The 23,034-nt window shown below is 47.7% G+C and overlaps 1 protein-coding gene and 1 long non-coding RNA gene across 3 annotated transcripts in view; one reads left to right on the top strand and one right to left on the bottom strand.

Moving 5' to 3' along the window:
- Nucleotides 1-14,327, bottom strand: part of KIAA1755 (KIAA1755 ortholog) — a 50,640-nt gene extending 36,313 nt beyond the window's left edge. For both annotated transcript variants that reach the window (XM_025398986.1, XM_025398987.1), the window contains exons 1-2: nucleotides 14,057-14,327; nucleotides 499-696 (exon numbers count right to left, since the gene is read on the bottom strand). In XM_025398986.1, coding sequence (XP_025254771.1) covers nucleotides 499-696; nucleotides 14,057-14,059 — 201 coding nt within the window. In that variant the 5' untranslated portion in view covers nucleotides 14,060-14,327. The remainder of the gene's footprint in view (nucleotides 1-498; nucleotides 697-14,056) is intronic.
- The window catches only part of LOC112633610, a 34,290-nt gene continuing 24,989 nt past the window's right edge, over nucleotides 13,734-23,034 (top strand). Inside the window, exon 1 of the long non-coding RNA XR_003121557.1 lies at nucleotides 13,734-13,915. This is a non-coding gene — a long non-coding RNA (uncharacterized LOC112633610). The remainder of the gene's footprint in view (nucleotides 13,916-23,034) is intronic.

Below are 23,034 nucleotides of genomic sequence, written 5' to 3'. Positions count from 1 at the left end.
AATGAGTCTTGCTAAAACAGTTTTCTCTCCACTTTGCCTTGGCAGAGGCCTCCCTGAGATCTGAGTTTGAAGAGGTCACAGGGGAAGAAAGCAAGAGTCCTGATGCCTCAGGGGCTCTGGGGAAGCTCTAGCACCTTCTCTGCTATTTCCACTGAAGCTGTCCCACTTCACCCAAGGCACTTGGCAGTGCCCACAATGTCAGGTGCAGGGCAGGCTCCCCAGGACCAGGGAGCCCCCAAGGATGCCTTTATTCAGGCCTTCTTCTCTGCTAGTGACAGTACAATGTAATGAACTCATAGATGTCACAGGGTAAAGCCCCCTCGATCTGGGAGGCTGAAATCTCCCCTTGGGCAAGCAATGATACTTGGAAAGTCCCCACACACACTCAGTTCCCCGTGAAACAAGACACATACCAGCCCACATCCTTCTCTGCCTGCCTCTAGCCCCAAGACTTTCTGGGATAGCTTTGCCCCTGGCCCTGTTTCCCTCTCGACTTACGCAGGCTGCTTCTCGCACTTGCTCACACAGGCGCTTGGCAGGGATCAGGAAATCCAGAAGGAAGCTCAGTCCATCCCCCTGGAAGTCAGAGTCCAGGAGACGGAACACCTGACCCAGGACGGTGGGTGCTGTGGCCTCAAAAGGAGGATAGAGGCCCGCCAGGGCATGCTGGACAGCTGTGTCGAGGGGTGGAGGGTCCTGTGGGGGACAGGAGGAGGGGGTGATAACAGCAATGATAATAAGGACAGAGGTCACTTCCCGTGACCTTCCAGGCCCCATATGCCTAAGGCCCCTGCTAACTCTCTGACCTCCTCTCCTACCCCACCCCCCTCACTCACCACTGCCAGCCACACTGGCCTTCTTTCCTGTTCCTCAAACACACTAGGCACAATCTCACCTCAGGGCCTTTGCACTGGCTGTTCCCTCTGCCTAGAATGCTCTTCCTCAAGACAGCCTCATTCCCACACCTCTTGCAGGTCTTTGCTCAAATGTCATCTGCTGATCCAAGGAGACGTGTAGGAATAGGGGTCAGGGGGCAGGCATTCAGGTCAGGGTCAAAGAGAAAGAGGATTCTGCCATTGCCCCAGTCTGACCGCCTGGCTGGCCTGCAGGCCTGTAGCCTGAAGCTGAGCCACAAGGGAAGCCCAGCCCAGATCAGACAGCCCCAGTCCACATGCAGACGGGAGAGTGAGAATAAGTGATTGCTGTTTTGCCACTGCGCTTTGGGGTCATTTGTCACTCAGCAATAACTGATACAAGTCCACGGCTGCAGACCGTATAGCCAGCTGCCTCCATGGACCTCCTAGATGCCTCTCAGCCACCAACCGCCAACACATCAGACCCAATCTGGCAACTTCCCAAACCTGCTCCTCCTCCAGTCCTATCTCAGTGATGACCCCACCGCCCAGTCAGGCTCCTAGGCCAGAAATCTGCTCACAACACTGCTTCTCCTCCTGCCTCCCGACCCACAAACAGCCCTCAGTGTGTCCCACACCACTTCCCCTCCGCCAACAGCTCTCCAGCCAGGTACTCCGCTCCGTCCCCTGCTCCCCACCCTGATCCAGGCTTCACCGCCTCTTCCAGGAAGGGATCCAGAAGGCAGTCAGCCCGTTCCCCTGGCAGTCAGAGTCCAGGAGAAGGAACACCAGGCCCAGGACCCAGGATCACCTGACTCCTCTCCTTGGCTGCCAAATTCTCGTCTTTCTCACCCCAGCCAGTTTCCACCAGGACCCCAGAGTGACCTTTCTCAAACGCAAACCTGGCCTCATCAGTCTCTGCTCCAAACCTCTCAAAGGTTCCCACTGTCTTCAGGAAGCATTAGCCTCCAGTCATCCAGCTCCCCCGAGCTCTGGCAGCTGCCCTCCGCCCGCCTCCCCTCCAGCCTTGCCGCCCCTCTCCATGCTTCGGCCACAGTGGCACATGCCTTCCCTCGTTCACCTCCAGGCCTCCGCACATGCAGTGTCCTCCTGCTAGAATGCCCTTCACTTCCACCCCTCCTCACCTGGCCAACTCCTCATTCAAGACTCAGGTGAGCCGTCACCTCCTCCAGGTGATTTTCTTGGGCGCCCCCCACTACCCAGTGAGATCAGGTGTCCCCTTTTCTGGGCTCCTATAGTGCCCCTATTACAGCAGTTCCCATCTAAAGGCAGGTGTAATGGGTAGAATGACCTCCAATGATGCCCACATCCTAATCTCTGGAACCTGTGAATGTGCTACCTTACAAGACAAAGGTGAGTTAAGGCTACCCATGGAATTAAGTTTGCCAATCAGCTGACTTTAAAACAAGGAGACCATCCTGGATTGGACAAATGGGCCCAGTGTAATCGCCAGGTGGAAGAGGATGCAGAAGAGGGAAGGGTAAGAGGAAATGTGACTATGGGCCAGGGGTGGTGGCTCACACCTGTAATCCCAGCACTTCAGGAAGCTGAGGTGGGAGGATCGCCTGAGGCTAGGAATTTGAGACCAGCCTGGGCAACATAATGAGATCCCATCTCTTCTTACATTAAAAATAATAAATAGGCTGGGTGCGGTGGCTCATGCCTGTATCCCAGCACTTACAGAGGCCGAGGCAGGCGGATCCCTGAGGTCAGGAGTTCAAGGCCAGCCTGGCCAACATAGCAAAACCCCATCTTTACTAAAAATACAAAAAGTAGCCAGGTGTGGTGATGTGTGCCTGTAATCCCAGCTACTTGGGAGGCCAAGGCATGAGAATTGCTTGAACCTGGGAGACCGAGGTTTCAGTGAGCCAAGATGGCACCACTGCACTCCGGCCTAGGCGACAGAGCAATAATAAATAAAATAAAATAATAAATAAATAGCGGAAATACGACAACAGAAGCAGGATCAGAGAGCTGTTATGTTGCTGGCTTGGAACACAGAGCAGGAGCCAAGGAATGTGGGTGTCTCCTAGAAGCTGGAGAAGGCAAGCAAATGGATTCTCCCCTAGAGCCTCCAGAAGAGAAACAGCCGTGTAAGACTTTGTTTTTGGCCCAATGAGATGCATGTCAGGCCTCTGATCTTTTATGACCTGCAAGATACTACACTTGTGTAGCTTGAAACTAAAGTGCATGATCATTTGCTGCAGGGGCAACAGGAGGCAGGTACAGCAAGCACTGGCTTCTTTTCCTCTCTCGGGCCTCGGTGTCTGCACAGGACCCAGCACAAACAGGTGCTTCATAAATTTTATGGCAGAGGGAACAAAATGTCCCTCTCTGAACCATAATTTTTCTTGTCTTTTCTTTTCTTTTCTTTTTTTTTATTGAGAAGGAGTCTTGCTCTGTTGCCTAGGCTGGAGTGCAGTGGCCCCATCTCTGCTCACTGCAACCTCTGCCTCCCTGGTTCAAGCGATTCTCCTGCCTCAGCTTGAATAGCTGGAATTACAGGCATGAGCCACCATGCTCAGCCTTTTTTTTTTTTTTTTTCCAAAGACAGGGTCTTGGTCTGTCGCCCAGGCTGGAGTGCAGTGGTGCTATCTCGGCTCACTGCAGCCTTGACTTCCTGGGCTCCAGCAATCCTTCCACCTCAACCTCCCGAGTAGCTGTGGCCCACAGGCACCCACCACCATGCCTGGCTGATTTTTGTATTTTTGGTAGAGATAGGGTCTCACCATGTTGCCCAGGCTGGTCTGGAACTCCTGAGTTCAAGCTATCCACCCACCTTGCCTTCCCAAAGTGCTGAGATTACAGGCATGAGCCACTGTGCCTGGTCAGAACTACCATTTTTCTGTCAAATAGACAAGTTGGACTAGGCCAGAGGCTTCCACCCAGGTATGGTCTTAGGACCCATGGGTCATGAGCCTCATGGGGGCCCTTCTAGTTGCCCCAGCCTGGTTGCAAGCTCCAGGTCCACCTGCTGCCCAGGGGTGCAAAGGGAGATGAGAATAAATAAGGACCCCACTCAAAGGGAGCTTATTTAGGAAGGAAAAATCATTTTAGTAAATGAGGCCCCTGAAGAAAGAGAAATACAGTAGGAACTCTGAGGAGGAGGAGGGCGACATTTCTCAATGCCAGCAAGATTCCAATGCCAGGAGGCTTTTACGGAGGACCGAGGCTCCCTCCCACCCATAGCCCACACAGTGCTGGGGGCAGGGAGCCGCCATCACTATTTGTAGAATGAATGAGTGAATGAATGACTGTCCACAGCCCACGGTGACGGAAACAGGGTCCAGGCACTGCCACGGCCGTGAGCTCAGGATGATGGACCAACAGGCACCTGGTGCTAAAATCACACATACCCAGGAGGTTTTACACTGAGGTGGGGGGAGAGGCCTTCAACTTGGCAGAACAGGGAAAATCTCATCTGGCCTGGTATCCTCTTCTAATCCCCCCAACCCCACCAATCATGGTCAAACCCTGACATTTCCCACCCCATGCAATCCTGGGAGCAGTTCCCTCCCCTGCCGTGTGCCGTCCCCACTCCCTCCTCTCTCCTGAGACGTGGACTCTCCTGAGACACGGCCTTTCTGTTGAGACGCCGGCTCCAGCCTCTCTGTGCAGCCTTGAGTAGGTCCTTTCCCTCTCTGGGCCTCTTTCCTTGTGTAAAGAAAGCATACTGAGCTGGGCTAAGCTTGTTTTGTTTTGGTTGTAGAAATTTAATGATTCATGATGACTTTCATGATTTTTAGCATCTCCTCATATCATGTATACTATTAGCACTTACTCTTTTTCTTCAAATCTACTCACTTTTTTAAAACTTACATAATTGTGTGTTTCAGTGAGACTATATCATCACAGCAGTTACGCGAGTGCAGCCAGACTGCCCGGGTTCAAACTCTGGTTCTGTCACCTACTGGTTGTGTGTACCTGGCAAGTCAGATTTAACTCATTGTGCCTCAGTTTCCTCATCTGTAAAACGGAGACTGTAATTACACCCACCTTAAAGAGCTGATCAAGATTGGGTGAGGTAATACATGCGAATTCTCTGCACAGGACTAGCATTTAGTAGGTGCTCATTAAGTAAGAGCCATCACTACAATTTCTGTGATCATATTATTATTGTTGTTATTATTTTGTGGTCTTAAGGAGCAGAGAGCTTAATAAGCAAGAAAGAGAGAAGGAAGAAGGAAACAGCTCCCCCTTATGGAGACAGAGGGAGGGGAGATTCTAACAAAGAGAAAACCCCGTGTGATGCGGGAAAAGTGGCTGCTTATGTAAGGAGGCTGGAGGAGGTGGTGTCTGATTTGCACGGGGCTCAGGGAATTGGTTTGACCAGGCATGTCACTCATGTAGCCCACGAAAAAACTGGCCTTCCTACCCTAGCCTTTTAATATGCAAATGCAGGGCGCCATGATGTTCTACACATGTGGGGATATGTGGGGGCGGCTATGTTACCAGGCACATGTCAGGGCAAGGACAAAAAGAAGAAGGTAGGAATCACCATGTTTGGGTGGATCTGTGGTAATATAATAATTGTTGTTACATCATCACTGTAAATGGAAAAATAACTGTAAACTGGCATAAATAGAATGTAACTCCAAAAATAAACTGATGATGCATTGGATGGTTTTTATATTATTTCATTTATAAAAATATATTTAACTATATTACTCATTATATAAGGTATATTTTTTGTTTACTGTTTGTATTTCTATGAAAATAAACTACTTTAAAAAAATAAAAGTAAACAATGTAAAGGAATAGTGCCATTAAATTCTAGGGACATCTGGTCACCTCTTGGAGCCTAAGGGTGTCTTCTCCCTCTCTTTCTCCCAAATGCATCAGGGAGATGTTAAAGACAGCTTATCACCAGAGGAAGGCTTCCTCCTTAGGGCTGGAGAAGCTCAGAGAATTTGAAAGGAACTGACTGTCTCATCACTGGTTCCATGTCATTTAGTTCCAGTCTGTGACATACCTTGTGTCTAACCAGGCCCCATTCCTGGCCCCTATACTATGCTCATGACCTTCTGGACTGACCCAGGGAATCTTGCAGGTGCAGAGGGACATAGAAAACTACCTGCTTACAGTGGTTATACCTGGGCAGTGGAGTGGGGGTGTGTGTGTGTATACTTCTATTTCAATGTCTTCGCAATGAGCCACTGCTACGATAATCTTTTTTTTTTTTTTTTTTTTGAGACAGAGTCTCACTTTGTTGCCCAGGCTGGAGTACAGTGGTGCAATCCTGGCTCACTGCAACCTCCGCCTCCTGGACTCAAGCGATTCTCTTGCCTCAGCCTCCCGTGTAGCTGGGATTACAGGCACCCACCACCACACCCGGCTAATTTTTGTAGTTTCAGTAGAGATGGGGTTTCACCATGTTGGCCAAGCTGGTCTTGAACTCCTGACCTCAGGTGATCCACCCGCCTCGGCCTCCCAAACTGCTGGGATTACAGGCATGAGACACCGTGCCTGACCCCATTATAATCTTAAGTATCATTTTTGTCAAGTAGAATAGATAAATATAAAGGGCACAGGCTGATGCCTTTTTAACCTATGTATGAGCCCCTGTAACCACTTACCCAGATCAAGAGACAAAAGATCTCCATACTCCAGAAAGAGGCCCCTTGCCAGTTATCTATGTCATCACTGTGATCTGCATCCTAACCTCAGGGAAACAGTGAGTTAAACTATCTTTCCCTGAGGTGCCTCAGTTTCCCCTTCTACACATAGATGGGATGCTGATTCCTATCCTACCTCATTCAGATGATCGTTCTAGAGACAGAAGGAGCTAGTGGATGTAGAGAGTCTTGGGGAAAGTCAAAGGCATCACCGCTGCTGTTATTGTTATTCATTCTTATTTACTTTTATTCATCCTGTCAGCCCAAGCTTAAGTCCCAGCCTCTGTATCACCCCTCTCCTCGTCTCTCCCTGTGTCCACTGCTGTCACTGCAATTATAACAACAGTCTCCAGGTGGCTACTGTGCCCAGGTCCCCTACTTGCATTCTCTTGCTTAGCCCACACAACGGTGCCAGGAGCCAAGTAGGAACGACCCACTTTGCAAGTCAAGAAACCGAGGCTGACCTTGCCCAAGACCACAGAGAAGAGAGAGACAGAGCCAGGATCCAATCCAGATTGGGGCCTGCCAAGTCTGCCCAGATCCTCCATTGTCTCCTGCCACCCCCTCTGCCTGGGGACCACCAGCTGTGGGGACTGACGATCCCAGCTGCCTGTCCTTCCCAGTTTCTAGAGGAACCTGAAGAAACTGTTTACCTCTCACAGAGCAAGGCTCAGAGACTGGGACGCCCTTGGCTTTCACAAATTGGCTCAGTTTGCCACACACTGTTACCATTTCAGGGGCAGCCAGTAAAAAGGAAGAATGTTCCAAGTTAACAGGGCTTCGAGCTCTTGGCCAGCACATTACCCACTACAGGCCTGAACCCCAGGGGCTCATAAGCCGTCCAAGTATTGGAGGAAGCACACCGTGGTGGGTGTGGGGGTGCCCAGGCGGCTGCAGGAAGGAACGCTAGCCACTGTCATTCCCAATCCACCCGGCAGCCCAGCCTGGGACCACAGGAACCCAAACACCAGACGTGGGCGTCTCAACATGATTTCCATGAAACTTAATAGACGTGTTTCCATTCCTTCCCAGTGAGCACAGCCCGCAACCCGCCTGGGCCTTTAACTGTTCCCAGGCAGGAGCCAGTGGGTGTGAGGCTGAAAAGGAAGAAGGCCAGACGAGCCACAGCCCCCTCCCCTGCAGCCCAAGGCCAGAGAAGGAGTTCACCAAGGGGACAGGCAGACCTGTCTGCTGTCCCGCGCTGCTGGCCCCTACACCACGCTCATGACCTTCCGGACTGACCCAGGGAAGCTTATAGGTTCAGAGGGACTACTTGCTCGCAGCAGTTATACCTGGGCAGGGGAGTAGGGGCGTGTGTATACTTCTATTTCAATGTCTTTGCAATGAGCTACTATTATCATAATCGTAAGTGCCATTTTTATCAAGTAAAATACACACATATAAAAGGCACAGGATGATGCTTTTTTACCTACGTATGAACCCTGTAGCCACTTACTCAGATCAAGAGACAAAAGACCTCCACCACTCCAGAAACAGGCCCCTTACCAGCCAACTCTCCCACCCCTGACTATTGGAATTTTTTTTTAAAGAAAACAGTGTCATACAGTATGATCGACAGTAGGAGTAAAACCACGTAAGCCTAGAAAAAAGTCCAAGTAGACATTAAGTGTTAACTGCAGTTACCCCTGAGGACTGTGCGGGGCAGGGGCCTCGTAAGGCAGCCTTTTAATTTTCTTCATAGTTTGCTGGATTTTCCAAACATTTCGTAACCAGCTTGTATAGCTTTTATAATCAGGAGAGGAAAAAATAAAAGTGTGAGTGTATGTGTTTTTAAGGCTGGTTCCCTTTGTAAATGCTCTCACCAGATGTTGTTAGCTGGACCTTCTGAGATGTGGACTAAGCCTTTCTTTTCTTTTTCAAGACAGAGTTTTGCTCTTACTGCCCAGGCTGGAGTGCAATGGTGCAATCTCGACTCACTGCAACCTCCGCCTCCTGGGTTTAAGCGATTCTCCTGCCTCAGCCTCCCAGGTAGCTGGGATTATGGGCACCTGCCAACACGCCCAGCTAATTTTTTGTATTTTTAGTAGAGACAGGGTTTCATCATGTTGGCCAGGCTGGTCTCAAACTCCTGACCTCAGGTGATCCACCCACCTTGGCCTCCCAAAGTCTGGGATTACAGGCATGAGCCACCGCGCCCAGCTGGACTGAGCTTTTCTTAAAGGTACAGATTTATCCATTTACTGAAACGGGCAAAGATTTTAGTATCACTTAGCATCTGCCGCCTCCTTACTTGGGAAGAGAGGACTGATAAAAGCTAAAATGGACAGAGTCCTAGGACTACCTTCAACCTCTGCCCTGTTCCTTGGGGGGGGAAAAAAATGCCTAGGGAAGGTGAGATTCTGCCCCTGACTCGCTGGGTGACCCTTCCCCATCTACAAAAGGGAGGCACTGGGCATATCTATCTCCAAGGACCCTTCCAGTAGGGGCATTCTAGAATTCAAAGTATAATCAGGGGCCAGGTGCAGTGGCTCTACAAAAAATAGAAAAACTTAGCCAGGCATGGTAGCTCATGGTAGTCCCAATTACTTGAGGCACTGAGACAGGAGAATCACTTGAGCCCAGGAGGTGGAGACTGTAGTAAACTATGACCACACCACTGCACTCCAGCCTGGGCAGAGCGAGTTCCCAACTCCAAAAAAAAAAAAAAAGTATATTCGAGTTCAGGAAGGTTTGGAGCTGGGATGTGGTTTCTAAATGGGATCAGTTAATCCTCAGTTGGTGAGAAGGTTTAAAAAGATCTGTCTGGGCTAGGCATGGTGGCTCACGCCTGTCATCCCAGCACTTTGGGAGGCTGAGGCAGGCAGATCACCTGAGGTCAGGAGTTCAAGACCAGCCTGGCCAACGTAGTGAAACCCCATCTCTACTAAAAATACAAAAACTAGCCGGGTGTGGTGGCGGGTGCCGATAATCACAGCTACTCAGAAGGCCGAGGCAGGAGAATTGCTTGAAACTGGGAGGCAGAAGCTGCAGTGAGCAGAGATCTGGGCCACTGCATTCTAGCCTGGGCGACAGAGTGAGATCCGTCACCAAAAAAAAAAAAAAAAAAAAAAAAAAATCTGTCTCATTCATCTTCCTGCCTCAGGCCTAGGCAGAGTCCGTCTAAACCAATAGCCGCAGGTATAAATAAATGCTTCCAGGGGCCTGACAGGTAACATGAAGACAGACATTGGCTGAATGTGAGAAAGCCCTCACTTCCACCCTTTGGAGATAGTCAGCCTCAGCACCGGAGAAGCAATAGGGAATAGAGGGGCTTGGGGCACACACCCCTTCTCATCCGCATCAGCTGAGTGTTGCTTCGGCCCAGCACCACCTGATCTACTGATTTTTCAGTAAAACCTCCCAATTTTGAAAAAGTTGGCCAAGCCAAACACATTTGTGAGCCAGACATGGCCCAGCGAGTGTCAGGTTGTAGCTTCCAGTCTCAATGACCTGGGACACTCCTCCCGAACTTCTCCAGGCTGGGGATTCTAGAACCAGCATTGTGTGGCTCTGGCTGCCAGGAAGTTCTTGCTCACTTCCAACTAAAACTTCTGCATAAAGTCCTTTTTATTTTTGTGTGGGTGGAGGTATGAGTGAGTATTGGCTCGTAGAAAAAAACTTTCAGAAACTGGAAAAACAGCCCTGATGCCGTGAACCGAGAAGCGAGTGGGTGTCAGAAGACCCACGTTCACGTCCAGCTCTGTATCATCTGCGTGACCTCGACCCCCTTCCCCTCACTGAGCCTTAGTTTTGTATTTGTTCCTTTCTCTCCCTCTCCCCTTTCCCTCTGCCCTGGCCTCACCATCTCCCCCACCCAAATCACAGCATGATCACAATTGTAACCAGAGCTGCTTCCTGCTGTCTTGTGTGTTAGGCCCGCGCTAAGCATTTTCCATTAACTATTTTATCTCAATAATTCTATGGGCTGGGTATTTTTATTCCCATTTTACAAGTTAAGGAACTGAGCTCAAGGCTCTATGGCTAGTAAATGGTAGAGCTGGGGTATGACCCTGGGCACATAACCACCAGCTGTCCTGTCTCTTTCCCCAGGCTCCCTGCTACCATGCCAGGCTCCTCTTAGCCATCACAGTGGGCTTCCTAACACAGAGATCCAACTGTGACCCTCCACTGCTCAACAATCTCAGGTGGCTCCCTATTGCCTTAGCAACTCACTGGCCTGGTGCTGTGGCCTGTCAGTCAGTTCCCAGCTTACCTTCCCTACTTCTTCTAAGCATACTTTATGCTGTAGCCCAGGGCTTTCCAATCATCATGGGCCCGTTCATGAGGTTCTTTCTGCCATGTTCACATATTCTAATTTGTTAATGGCTTAATATTTTTATTAATTATTATTTACTTAACGTTTGACTTTTTGTCAATTCTTTTTCAACTTAAATTTAGTTTTTGACTGGGTGCGGTGACTCATGCCTATAATCCCAGCACTTTTGGGAGGCCAAGGCAGGAGACTCGCTTGAGCCCAGGAGTTCAAGACCAGCCTAGGCAACACAGAGAGGCCCTATCTCTACAAAAAATTAAAAGTTAGCTGAGCATGGTGGCACACACCTGTAGGGAGGCTGAGGTGGGAGGATTACTTGAGCCTGGGAGATAGAGGCTGTGGTAAGCTATGATCATACCACTGTACTCCATCCAACCCAGGTGATGGAGTGAGACCCTGTCTCAAAAAAAAATTATTTATATTTATTATTATGTGTTTGTGCTGTTTAAATTACTTCCTAATAGTCATTAAGATGAAAATCTGTAAACTAAAAAATGTTCGTCTAAGCGCCGTCTAAAATCTCCCTTCCTGGGACCTTTGGTGGATGCCCCACCTTGAAAAGTGCTGCCTGGACACACACATCTCTGTGTCTCTGCTTCCACTGCCCGCTCCCTGGACTGGGCAACCTCCTGCCCACCCTTCAGAGCCCTTCCAGACTTGCCTCTCTTCTCTTTGCTTTTCAGGACACATGTGCTTGAGGGATGGACCCCCACCACCCATCAGACACAGCCTAGAATTATCTGTGGATGAACCTGCCTTCTCCATGGACTGCCAGCCCCTAAGGCAGGAACCAGGCTGGAGTGCAATGGCACGATCTCAACTCACTGCAACCTCTGCCTCCCGGGTTCAAGCGATTCTCCCGCCTCAGCCTCCCGAGTAGCTGGGGTTACAGGTGCCTGCCACCATTCCCGGCTAATTTTTGTGTTTTCAGTACAGACGGGGTTTCATCATGTTGGCCAGGCTGGTCTTGAACTCCTGACCTCAGGTGATCCACCCACCTCAGCCTTCCAAAGTGCTGGGATTACAGGCGTGAGCCACCACGCCTGGCTTAGTTACCTCCTATTTACGACAATGGATACTGATTTTTTCATGGTTGTGATATAAAATTTTCTATTTAGATATATTTTTCAGTGTACAAAGTAAGTTGATTTAAAGAAAAATATTGAGCAAATAATGAGTAGTAGATTTTATTATTTTCTTATATATTTTATCCAGTAAGTGGATGTGTAAAAGTTGTTTCAGTGATACTAAACTTTGGAAACCATGGGACAGGATCAACCCTAAGCCCCTGTGCCATAAGATTATCTGCAATGGGGGTGCCCCCAAACACTAGACAGCTGTTAATCAAATGCCCCACAAAAATTACAGCTATGATGGGTTATCATAAAGGAAAGATACATGACATGCTAGAGTAAGAGTCAGAGAAATCAGGGAAGGCTTTCCTGAAAAGGTGACATTTGGGTGAAGATTTACTGGGTGAATAAGAATTCATTAGGTGAAGGTATTCCTCCAAGCAGGAACAGCATGTACAAAGGCCCTGGGGCAGCAGGGAGCATGAACCATAAGAGGCTCTGAAGCAAGGCTGGAGCCGCTGGAGCACAGAAGCGAGGCCAGGGAGGTAGGCTGGCAACAACCTTTATTATTTAAAGATAGGCAGGGGAAGGAAATCTGCACGTTGTTCCCAATCTGGAAAGAGTTGCTCACCCTTTGACAGGGGACAGACCAGTGCCTGACCCTTGATCTGAGGATCTGGGGTTCAGTGAGGGATTTCTAATAACTAGGTTAGGTGTGAAGCCAGGAGAGGCTTGGCAAACACCAGGTGCAGGCTGTGGCCCTGGAGTGACGGTGACCGCTGACTGCAGGCTCAGAATTCAGACTGTCCTAACTTGCACTTTCTAGTTGGAGTGACCTTGGGCAGCTACTTAAGTTCCCAGAGCCTGAGGTCCCCATCTGTTGGAGATAGCAGCAGGTCTAATCTTAGAGTTGGTACGAGTCACCGACTCCTGGATGTAAATCACCTAGCATGGGGCCTTGCCAGTAGGGAGAGATGCATAACCATTGGCTTATGAGAGTATTTTCAAACAGCTCCAAGAGCCATGTGTGTGTACACCTGTCCCGCCAGTGCATGGATGTAGGTGCTTGGTTTTGCAATATGTCTGTGGTGTGTATGCCAGTGTATGTCCATAGTTTAGCAGTATGGGGGAGCAGGTGCAGAAGGCATGGGTGTATGAGAAGGCGTGAACATGTGTTCAGCCGTGTGAGTCAGTGGGAGCATTCAGGTGTGCTCTGTGCGTGCATGTGTACGTGTGCGTGCATGTGTATGTGTATGTGCGTGCATGCGTTTGTGTGTGTGTGTGTGTGAGAGAGTATGAACACCTCTATATGGAATTCTTCTGCTTGTGGAGAAGCATTTCTGTGAGTGAAAACCCATACAAATTCAACATGGTTGGTCACAGTCACGGGGTTAAAGACTTGGCCTGTCTTCACAGCTTTTTTCAAATCCTTACAGCCCCTGTGAATCTGCCTGAGGCTTTTGTATCTGTCTGGAGCTGGGTTGAAATCCTCTGAAAACAGACTTTTCTTTCATTCCCTGTTGCCAGATACTGGCACAAACGCATCCCCGCCACCGCGCGCGCGCACACACACACACACACAAAAATTCTTCCAGAATGTCCCAACTTTTTTCAAGGTTCCAGCCCCAAAAGTCCCTTCCTCTTCCCTCTCCCCAGCCAATTCCCATGGAAGCACCCTGTGTCTATCTGACTTTCCATAGCTGAGTCTAAAACAGCCAAAGCCTCCCAAGTTTTGGTAAGCGGTTCTCTCCTTTTCACTCTGGACCCTTAACCCTCCTCGCTCTGCACTGCCTGGCTGGCCTGGGAGGGGACTTTAACCCCCACCACCACTCTCCCCCATCCAAACTCCCTGCCGGGACAATGTGCATTATCACAGTCAGTTCCACAACTAATATGCAAAACCACCCCGTTTCAGTCCTCAGCCTGAGGGCTCAGATTCAGGCTCAGGTCTAGGGGTTGGGAAATATTAAAGTTTACAAGTCCAATCTTACTCCATCCATGCACACACATGGAGAAGCCGAGAGAGGACGCGGCCAGAGATGGGCTCCTGCCCCTGAACCCCTGCTGGGGTGGAAGCAGGTAAGCACAGCCCTGCCGAGGCACTGAGGGTCATCTCAGCGTAAAAGGCCGAGACCACCTGGGGTTGTTCTGTAGGGAAAGGGGAGGGCTGTGCCCGCTGAAAGGGGGCAGAGCGAGGTGGTCCAGGCCTTGGCGCGTTACCATGGTGACGGGCTGCCAGCGGCGGGCGGCGCGGCTCCTCTCCTGGGCGCGGGGTCTGTGGGTCCGCGGGTCCGTCTGTCTGGGGCAGCCCTCGGTCCCGCCTAGCCCTGGAGCCAGGGGAGAGGGCAGGCCCGGGGCACTGACCCCGGCGTCATCTCGGAGGAGCGGCCGAGGGGGACAGGGAGAGAAACAGAGAGAGAGAGACAGAGAAGGACTGAGGCTGAAGACGGCGAGAGACACAAGAGAGCCATGGGCGGCGCGGGTCGGGCCACCGGACCGGGGGCGGCAGCAGAGGCGGGGCGGGGCGGGGCGCGGCGCGACAGAGGCCCCTTTGTGCCTGGCCCTCGCCCCCAGCCCGCGCGCCCCGCCCCCACCGCCCCCTTCCCTCCGCCCACCCCCTCGGCCGCCAGCTGGAACCCTAGGAACCCCAGCCCGCCCCGCCTAGCTTTCCCCCTCGCTCCTCGCCCTTCCCACGGCGTGCCCGGCCCAGGCGGCCCCATTGTACAGAGGGGCAGAGCGAGGCCTCGAGCCGCAGCAGCCGGGTTAAGCGCCCGCGGACCTCGCTGGCAGGCCCGAGTTCGAGTCTCCTCCTCATCCACTTCGCAGCAAGTCACAGACTCTCTTAAGCTTCGATTTCTTCTTCTGTAAAATGGGGTGGGATGATGATGATGATGATGATGATGATGATGATGATGATGATGATAGTGCCTGCTGCTTAGATTCGGTGATGAGGAGTAAGCATCTGTCCCAGCGCCCTTGAATTCTCCCACATTAGGCCCGATCATGACGGCCTAATTCAAGGCTTTGAGGTGATGACGGCTGCGTGCGAGTTCTGTTCTTGACTCTCAGATAATGACCTTGGTCAAGTCGGTATTTCCTCCTGAACCTCAGCTTTGGAGTGACACTAAGAAACTAGATGACTGCTAGGGTCTGTATGTGTGTGTCCCTCCCAAATTCATAGGCCCAAACCTAATCCTCAGTATGATGGTGTTAGGAGGTGGGGCCTTTGGGAAGTGATTGGATCATGAGGCCAGAGCCCTCACGAATGGAATTAGTGCCTCTCTCTATATATATGTATACACGCACACACACACACATACACACACACACACATATATATGTATGTATATATAGGGACTAATATATAGGCATATACACGCACACATATATATACACACACATATATATATACACACATATACACACACCCACACATATATTTGAGATGGAGTCTCACTCTGTTGCCCACCCAGGCTGGAGTGCAGTGGCATGATCTCAGCTCACTGCAACCTCTACCTCCCAGGTTCAAGCAATTCTCCTGCCTCAGTCTCCTGAGCAGCTGGGATTTTAGGCACTCGCCACCACACCTGGCCAATTTTTGTATTTTTAGTAGAGACAGGATTTCGCCATGTTGGCCAGGCTGGTCTCAAACTCCTGACCTCAGGTGATCTGCCTGTCTCACCCTTCCAAAGTGCTGGGATTACAGGCGTGAGCCACCGTGCCCAGCCTAGTGCCCAAGAGGCCCCAGAGAGCTAGCTGCCTTGCTCCTTCCACCATGTGAGGACACAGCGAGAAGGGACTGTCTATGAGCCAGATAGGCCCAGAAACATAAGGTCCAGAAAGAAGGCTCTTAGCAAACACCCAACTTGCCTGTGCCTTGATCTAGGGCTTCCCAGCCTCCAGAACTGTGAGAAGAGAATTTTTGTTGTGTATAAGCCCCTCAGTCTAAGGTATGTTGTTACAGCAGCCCAGACTAAAATAGTGACCAAAGTTATTCCTGGTGAGATGACTCGGGGATTTGTCCATTTATTTATCAAACTCTGTGCACTGAGTCAGCCTGTCTCCCCCACTAGACTATACATTACTTGAGAGTCCCTGCCCTCAAGTAATGTACAGTCTAGTGGGGGAGACAGGCAAGGAACAGATAAACAGGAAAAATAAAAAAATAATAACTGTGGTAACTGTAAGAAGGAAGCAAACAAATGTTGACATTGGGAACTGTAGAGGGATCAACTTATAGCTGGTGGTCTAGGAAGCCTAGGTCTGAAAGCCTAGGTCTGAAAGCCTAGATCTGAAAGGGGGAAAAGCCTAGATCTGAAAGGGGAGGAATTAGAAGAGTGGAGACGGGGAGATGCAGAGAAACCAAGTTCTAAGCAGAGAGAACAGCATGTGCAAAAGCTCTGAGGCAATATTCAGCTTAAAGGAACTGGGGAGTAAGTGAAGAACTGAAAAAGACGAGTGTAGTTGTAAGGGTTAGAGTTCAGACCCAAGCCTTATCCACAGCCAATCTCCCTCCCCACACAGGTTAATCAGTCTTTTAGCAGAGAAAACCTGACCTAGGAGCCATCCTATCCCAACTTCTGATAAGTTTCTTCACATCCCTGACCTTCACTTGCTCATCACTAATTTGGGACTACTAATCCCCCGCGATAGTTCCATTACGCTACACAGCCCAGCAATCAAGTAAACCCTCTCTACAGGAGACGGTCTAGATAGTTTTAGTATCATGACTCCAGATGTGAATTAAGGAGAGAATAGACTTGATGTCCAGTACTGAATTCCACTGAGAGTTGGGAGATCACAGCTTGAAGGTTTTAGAGTCCCAGGTTGCCATGAGACAGAATTGACATGACAGCCAGCATTCTGGGGTTGCAGGCAACAGAAACGGGTTCTGAGTTAATTAAGCAGAAAAGAATGGATTGGCACTCAGAGAATCAATGCGGAGGCTGGGGTCTATCCTCTGGAAAGCACTGGAGTAAGTAGGATGCTCCAGGGGTCTCGTTATCGGGAAAGAGTTGGAAATGTTTGAACACATGGAATTACATTAAGACAAACAAACATACCAAAGTAGAACTTTATATGTGTCAGGTACTTTTCTAAGTATATAACAGTTATGAAGAAGATTCTATTGTTGTCCTCACTTTACAGATGAAAAACTGAGGCACCAAGAGGGTATGTAGCCTGCCCAATGTCAGACAGCTAGTAAACTGTGGATTTCTGAATTGGACACAGCTATCCAATTCCGTAAGTTATGTTATTAACCTCTTTGCTATGCTACCTGAATAAATCCCAACCATTCTCTCTGCCCTTGTGTTCCTCACTGATGGACTCAGAACCTTAAAAGAGCCAGGCATGGTGGCACGCTCCTGTAATCCGAGTTACTTAGGAGACCAAGGTGGGAGGATCACTTGAGCCCAGGAGTTTGAGGCTGCAATGAGCTATGATTCACCATTGCACTCCAACCTGGGAGACAGAGTGAGACCCCGTCTCTAAAAAACAAACAAATAAAATAAAGCCTTTATAGAGAAATTCTAACTGGGTCATGTGCCCAGGGCCTCACTAAGACTGCACCTGCACATATCAGGAATAGTTGGTCACCCAAAAGGAAATTAAATTGCATAAAAAGGAGAAGAAATGAATATGAAATTGTCCATAAACAAGTACAATTATAGACTGGGCACAGTGGCTCATGCCTGTAATCCCAGCACTTTGGGAGGCCGAGGCGGGCAGATTGCCTGAGCTCAGGAGTTTGAGACTAGCCTGGGCAACATGGCAAAACCTTGTCTCTACTAAAAATACAAAAAATTAACCAGGCATGATGGCACACACTTGTAATCCCAGCTACTGGGAGGTTGAGGCAGGAGATTCACTTGAACTTGGGAGGTGGAGGTTGCAGTGAGCTGAGATTCACACCACTACACTCCAGCCTGGGTGACAGAGTGAGACTCTGTCTCAAAACAACAACAACAACAAAAAAAAAAAGGTGCAATTGCAGTCTACCCCTTGGGCCTCTCAACATACTTTGTATCCTTGTTCACAGGCATGTTCTTCCAAAACTTTTCTCTACTGACGCGGTATAGCAATTCCATATGCAACCAACAATGTGTGCACACACACACACCCCTATGGTTTGTAGTCATACTGTGTATTACCTCAGGGAGGTTCACTTTTCTGAGCTTCAGATTCATCTTTTGTAAAAGAGAGAGAATCATACTTCCTCATTGGACTGTGGTGGAGAATAAGTTAATGACTGTAAAGTGCTTTGCACTGTGTCTGGTACATAGAATTAACATGCATCGTATAAGATAGTGCTGTTATTCCAAAAAATAGGGAGGAGGGAATACTTCCGAACTCATTCTATGAGGCCAGTATTACCAAAACCAGACAAAGACACATCTAAAAAAGAAAACTACAGGCCAATATCTCTTATGAATATGGATGCAAAAATTCTCAACAAAATACTAGCAAACTGAAATCAGCAATACATTAAAAAGATCATTCATCATGACTAAGTGGGATTTATCTCTGTGATGCAAGGATGGTTCAACATATGCAAATCAATCCATTTTGTTGATATAATACACCACATCAACAGAATGAAGGACAAAAACCATAGGGTCATTTCAATTGATACTGAAAATGCATCTGATAAAAGTCAACTTCCGTTCATGATTAAAAACCCTCAAAAAACCAGGTATAGAAGGAAAATACCTCAACATAATAAAAGCCGTATACGACAGACCCATAGCTAGTATCAGACAGAATGGGGAAAAACTGAAAGCCTTTCCTCTAAGATCTGGAACACAACAAGGATGACCACTTTCGTCACTGTTTTTCAACATAGGACTGGAAGTCCTAGATAGAGCAATCAGGCAACAGGAAGAAATAAAAGGCATCCAAATTGGAAAGGTAGAAGTCAAAATATACTTGTTTGCAGATGACATAATCTTATATTTGAGAAAGCCTAAAGACTCCACCACAAAACTACTAGAACTGATAAACAAATTCAATAAGATTGCAGGATACAAAATCAACATATGAAAATCAGCAGCATTTCTATATGCCAACAGTGAACAATCTGAAAAAGAAATTTAAAAAGTAATCCCATTTAAAATAGCTAAAAATAAAATTAAATACCTAGGAACTAATTTAACCAAAGACATACAAGATCTCTATAATTAAAATTACAAAATATAAAATGAAAGAAATTGAAGAGGACACCAAACAATGGAAAGATACTCCCAAAGCAATATACAGATTCAATGCAATCCCTATCAAAATACCATTGACATTCTTCACGGGAATAGAAAAAACAATCCTAAAATTTATGTGGAACCACAAAAGACCCAGAATAGTCAAAACTATTCTAAACCAAAAGAAGAGTGGAGTAATCACATTAGCTGACTTCAAATTATACTTCAGAGCTATAGTAACTAAAACAGCATGTTACTGACATAAAAACAAATACATAGAACAATGGAACAGAATAGAGAACCCAGAAAGAATTCTGCTTACCTACAATGAACTCATTTTTGACAAAGGTGCCAAGAACATACATGGGGGAAAAGATAGTCCAATAAATGGTGCTGGGAAAACTGGATATCCATATGCAGAAGAATGAAACTAGACTCCTATCTCTTGCCATATACAAAAATCAAATCAAAATGAATTAAAGACTTGAATCTAAGACTTTAAACTGTGAAACCACAACAATAAAACATTGGGGAAACTCTCCAGGACTTTGGTCTGGGCAAAAATTTCTTGAGGAATACCCAACAAGCACAGGCAGCCAAAGCAAAGGTGGACAAATGAGATCACATCAAGTTAAAAAGCTCTTGCACAGCAAAGGAAACAATCAACAAAGTGAAAAGACAACACACAGAATGGGAGAAAATATTTGCAAACTATCCATCTGACAAGGGATTAACGGCCAGAACATACAAGAAGCTAAGACAACTATAAAGGACAAAATCTAATAATTTGATTTTAAAACATGCAAAAAAAATTTGAATAGACATTTCTCAAAAGAAGATGGCATACAAATGGCAAACAGGTATATGAAAAGGTGCTCAACATCACTGATCATCAGAGAAATGCAAATCAAAACTACAATGAGGTATCATCTCACCCTAGTGAGCATGGCTTTTATCCAAAAGACAGGCATTAACAAATGCCAGCAAGGATGTGGAGAAAAAGGAACCCTCTTACACTGTTGGTGGGAATGTGGGAATGTAAAGTAGTACAACTACTATGGAGAACAGTTGGAAGGTTCCTCAAAAAACCAAATATAGATCTACTATATGACCCAGCAATCCCGCTACTAGGTCTATACCCAAAAGAAAGGAAGTCAGTATATGGAAGAGATCATCTGCACTCCCATGTTTGTTGCGGCACTCTTCACAATAGCCAAAGTTTGGAAGCAGCCTAAGTGTCCATCAACAGATGAGTGGATAAAGAAAATGTGGTACTTACACACAATGGAGTACTGCTCAGCCATAAAAAAAGGATGAGATGTTGTTATTTGCAACAACATAGATGGAACTGGGGGTCAGTATGCAAAGGGAAATAAGCCAGACACAGAAAGACAAACATCACATGCTACACTTATGTGTGGGATCTAAAAATCAAAACAATTTAATGAATGGAGACAGAGAGTAGAAGGATGTTTACCAGAGGCTAGGAAGGGTAGTGCTGGGGGGTTGGGGGTGGGGGTGGGGTGGGGTTGGTTAATAGGTACAAAAAAAAAAATAGTAAGAATGAATAAGACCTAGTATTTGGTAGCACAACAGGATAACTATAGCAAATAATAATTTAACTGCATTTAAAAATATCTAACTGTATAATTGGATTGTTTGCAACACAAAGGACAAATGCTTGAGGGGATGGATACCCCATTTTTCATTATGTGATTATTATACATCGAATGCCTGTATCAAAACATCTGATGTGCTCCGTAAATATATACACCTACTATGTACCCACAAAAATAAAAATAAAAATAAAATAGTGTTATGTTAGGGGCTACGGGTTGTGAATTCACCCTTCAAATACACAGGCTTAACTGCTGGACTGGACTTGGTTCATCTCTCTGGGAATTTCCAGTGGATCTTCCAAGGACTTCAAGTATTCACTTCCTCCCTTTCTCTCTCTGGCAAACAAATAACTGAATCATGTGCCAATTGCTACACTAAATTTTGAGAAATAACAAAATCCATCACTGGTCTTACATATATGGTGGAGTGAGAAAATGGGGAAGGGTTGTGGAAATGGGCTCTGCTACTGGTTCACTGTGCAGCTCTCCGCATGGCGCCACGGTTTCCTCAGCATAAAATGATGATTATATAATCTCTCTTCATAAGGCTCTTGCAAGAATCCAGTGAAAGAATGCACTGAAAGCGTTTAACATAGTGCTTGGCATATAACAGGTTCTCAGCAAATGGAAGTTCTGCCTGTGGTTTTGAGATTCCCAGGCCCAAGTGCCAGGACGCCTCACCAGGGGACAGGCTTACTTGGGGGAAGGGAGTTGCCTAATTTAAGCAGGATGTCACAGGATTCAGAATGCATTCATTCAATCGTTTATTAAAAATTTATTTGCTCCTACTATGAGGATGCTAAATACTTGGCATGTGTGCATATACTCACCCCTCCCATACCCATGACAGACATCACTAATCCATATTGGAACTTTCTGCTAAACCTAGAAACTGCCCCAGAGTCCTCCTCAACAGAAAGTGCAGGCAGCTGCTACCAATCAATATATATTGACATGAAGATGATGCTTATTCACCATCTGAAGTTCACAATGTGTAAGAAAACGGCCTCCAGAGGCAGAAGGCTCCAGAGACAGAAGTCTTGGGTTTGCATTTTGCCGTAGGCCCTTATGATAATGTATGGGCACTAAGAGAGTGTATCAACCATAGAGTCCACTGAGATCTCCCTTCAAGATAGATTGTGTGAGCTGCAGATATCTTCAGGATCTGCTTCAGGTTTTGAGCTGAGGCCACCTGCTTCCTGGGCAGCTTGCAGCTAAGCACACTGTGAATGAGGGTTCATTATTTCTGCCTAATATAGAATTTCTCTATGAATAATCTTTGTGCCAGAGTCCCCTGTTGGGCTGTCCAAGACTGTCTAAGAGATGCACCACAGTCTGAAGCTCTTTCTACCCAATCCTTCTTCCTTCCCCGTCTCCTTTCATAGACCTGCATCAACGTCCAAAGGCTCCCATTTTTTCTCCTGCTCCCTCTCCCCATTATCCTTTGCAGGCATTACCCCCATGCATCTCTTGGCATTCTTAACTCTGTCTTTGGCCTCTGTTTCTCAGAGGACACAGGTGACATTAGCTGTGAGCTGCAGAAGACTGGGCTGGAAAGGAGTGATCCTCATCTTCTCTAATGGGGAGAATAGGGGTGGCACAGAGATTATTGTAAGTGCTAGGGGCAAAGAATGACCCAGGACAGGGAGGCTGAAGGGCACCTCCCTCAGCATAAAATTGGCCTTCCCCATCAAGGACTCTTATTTTTATTTTTGAGACAGAGTTTTGCTCTTGTTGCCCAAGCTAAAGTGCAATGGTGTGGTCTTGGCTCACTGCAACCTCCGCCTCCCAGGTTCAAGTGATTCTCCTGCCTCAGCCTCCCAAGTAGCTGGGATTACAGGTGCCCACCACCATGCCCAGCTAATTTTTGTATTTTTAGTAGAGATGGGGTTTCGCCGTGTTAGCCAGGCTGGTCTCGAACTCCTGACCTCAGGTGATCCACTCACCTTGGTCTCAAAGTGCTGGGATGACAGGCATGAGCCACTGTGCCTGGCCAAGGACTCTTGATTGCAAATGACAGAAACTCAACTCAATCTCAAAGTAAAAAGGGACTTTAAGCGCCTTATAACAGAGAAGTGGTGCAGGAGCTCTGTCATCATTCTAACAGCTTCTTCCCTATGACTAGAGAAGTTGGCCTCCAGGCCTATAAGGTCTCAAGCTGGCAATCCTAATATAAAGACATCATCAAAATAGTAATCTCAGGGAAGACCCTGATTGGCTTTGCTTGCGTCACATGTCAATTCTTGAACCAATCACTGTGACCAAGGTAATGAAGATATTCTGATTGGCTGGAATAGATTCTATGCCCACCCTTGGGTGGGAGTACATGATGATGGCTCTACCAGGGCTGCATGGAGAGAGGAGAAGCTCTCCAAAACAAACAGAA

Source organism: Theropithecus gelada, chromosome 10 (genome assembly GCF_003255815.1).
Source record: "Theropithecus gelada isolate Dixy chromosome 10, Tgel_1.0, whole genome shotgun sequence".
Classification (NCBI taxonomy): Eukaryota; Metazoa; Chordata; class Mammalia; order Primates; family Cercopithecidae; genus Theropithecus; species Theropithecus gelada.
Note: the sequence above shows the minus strand (reverse complement) of the source record. Positions and strands in the feature narration are given on the sequence as shown.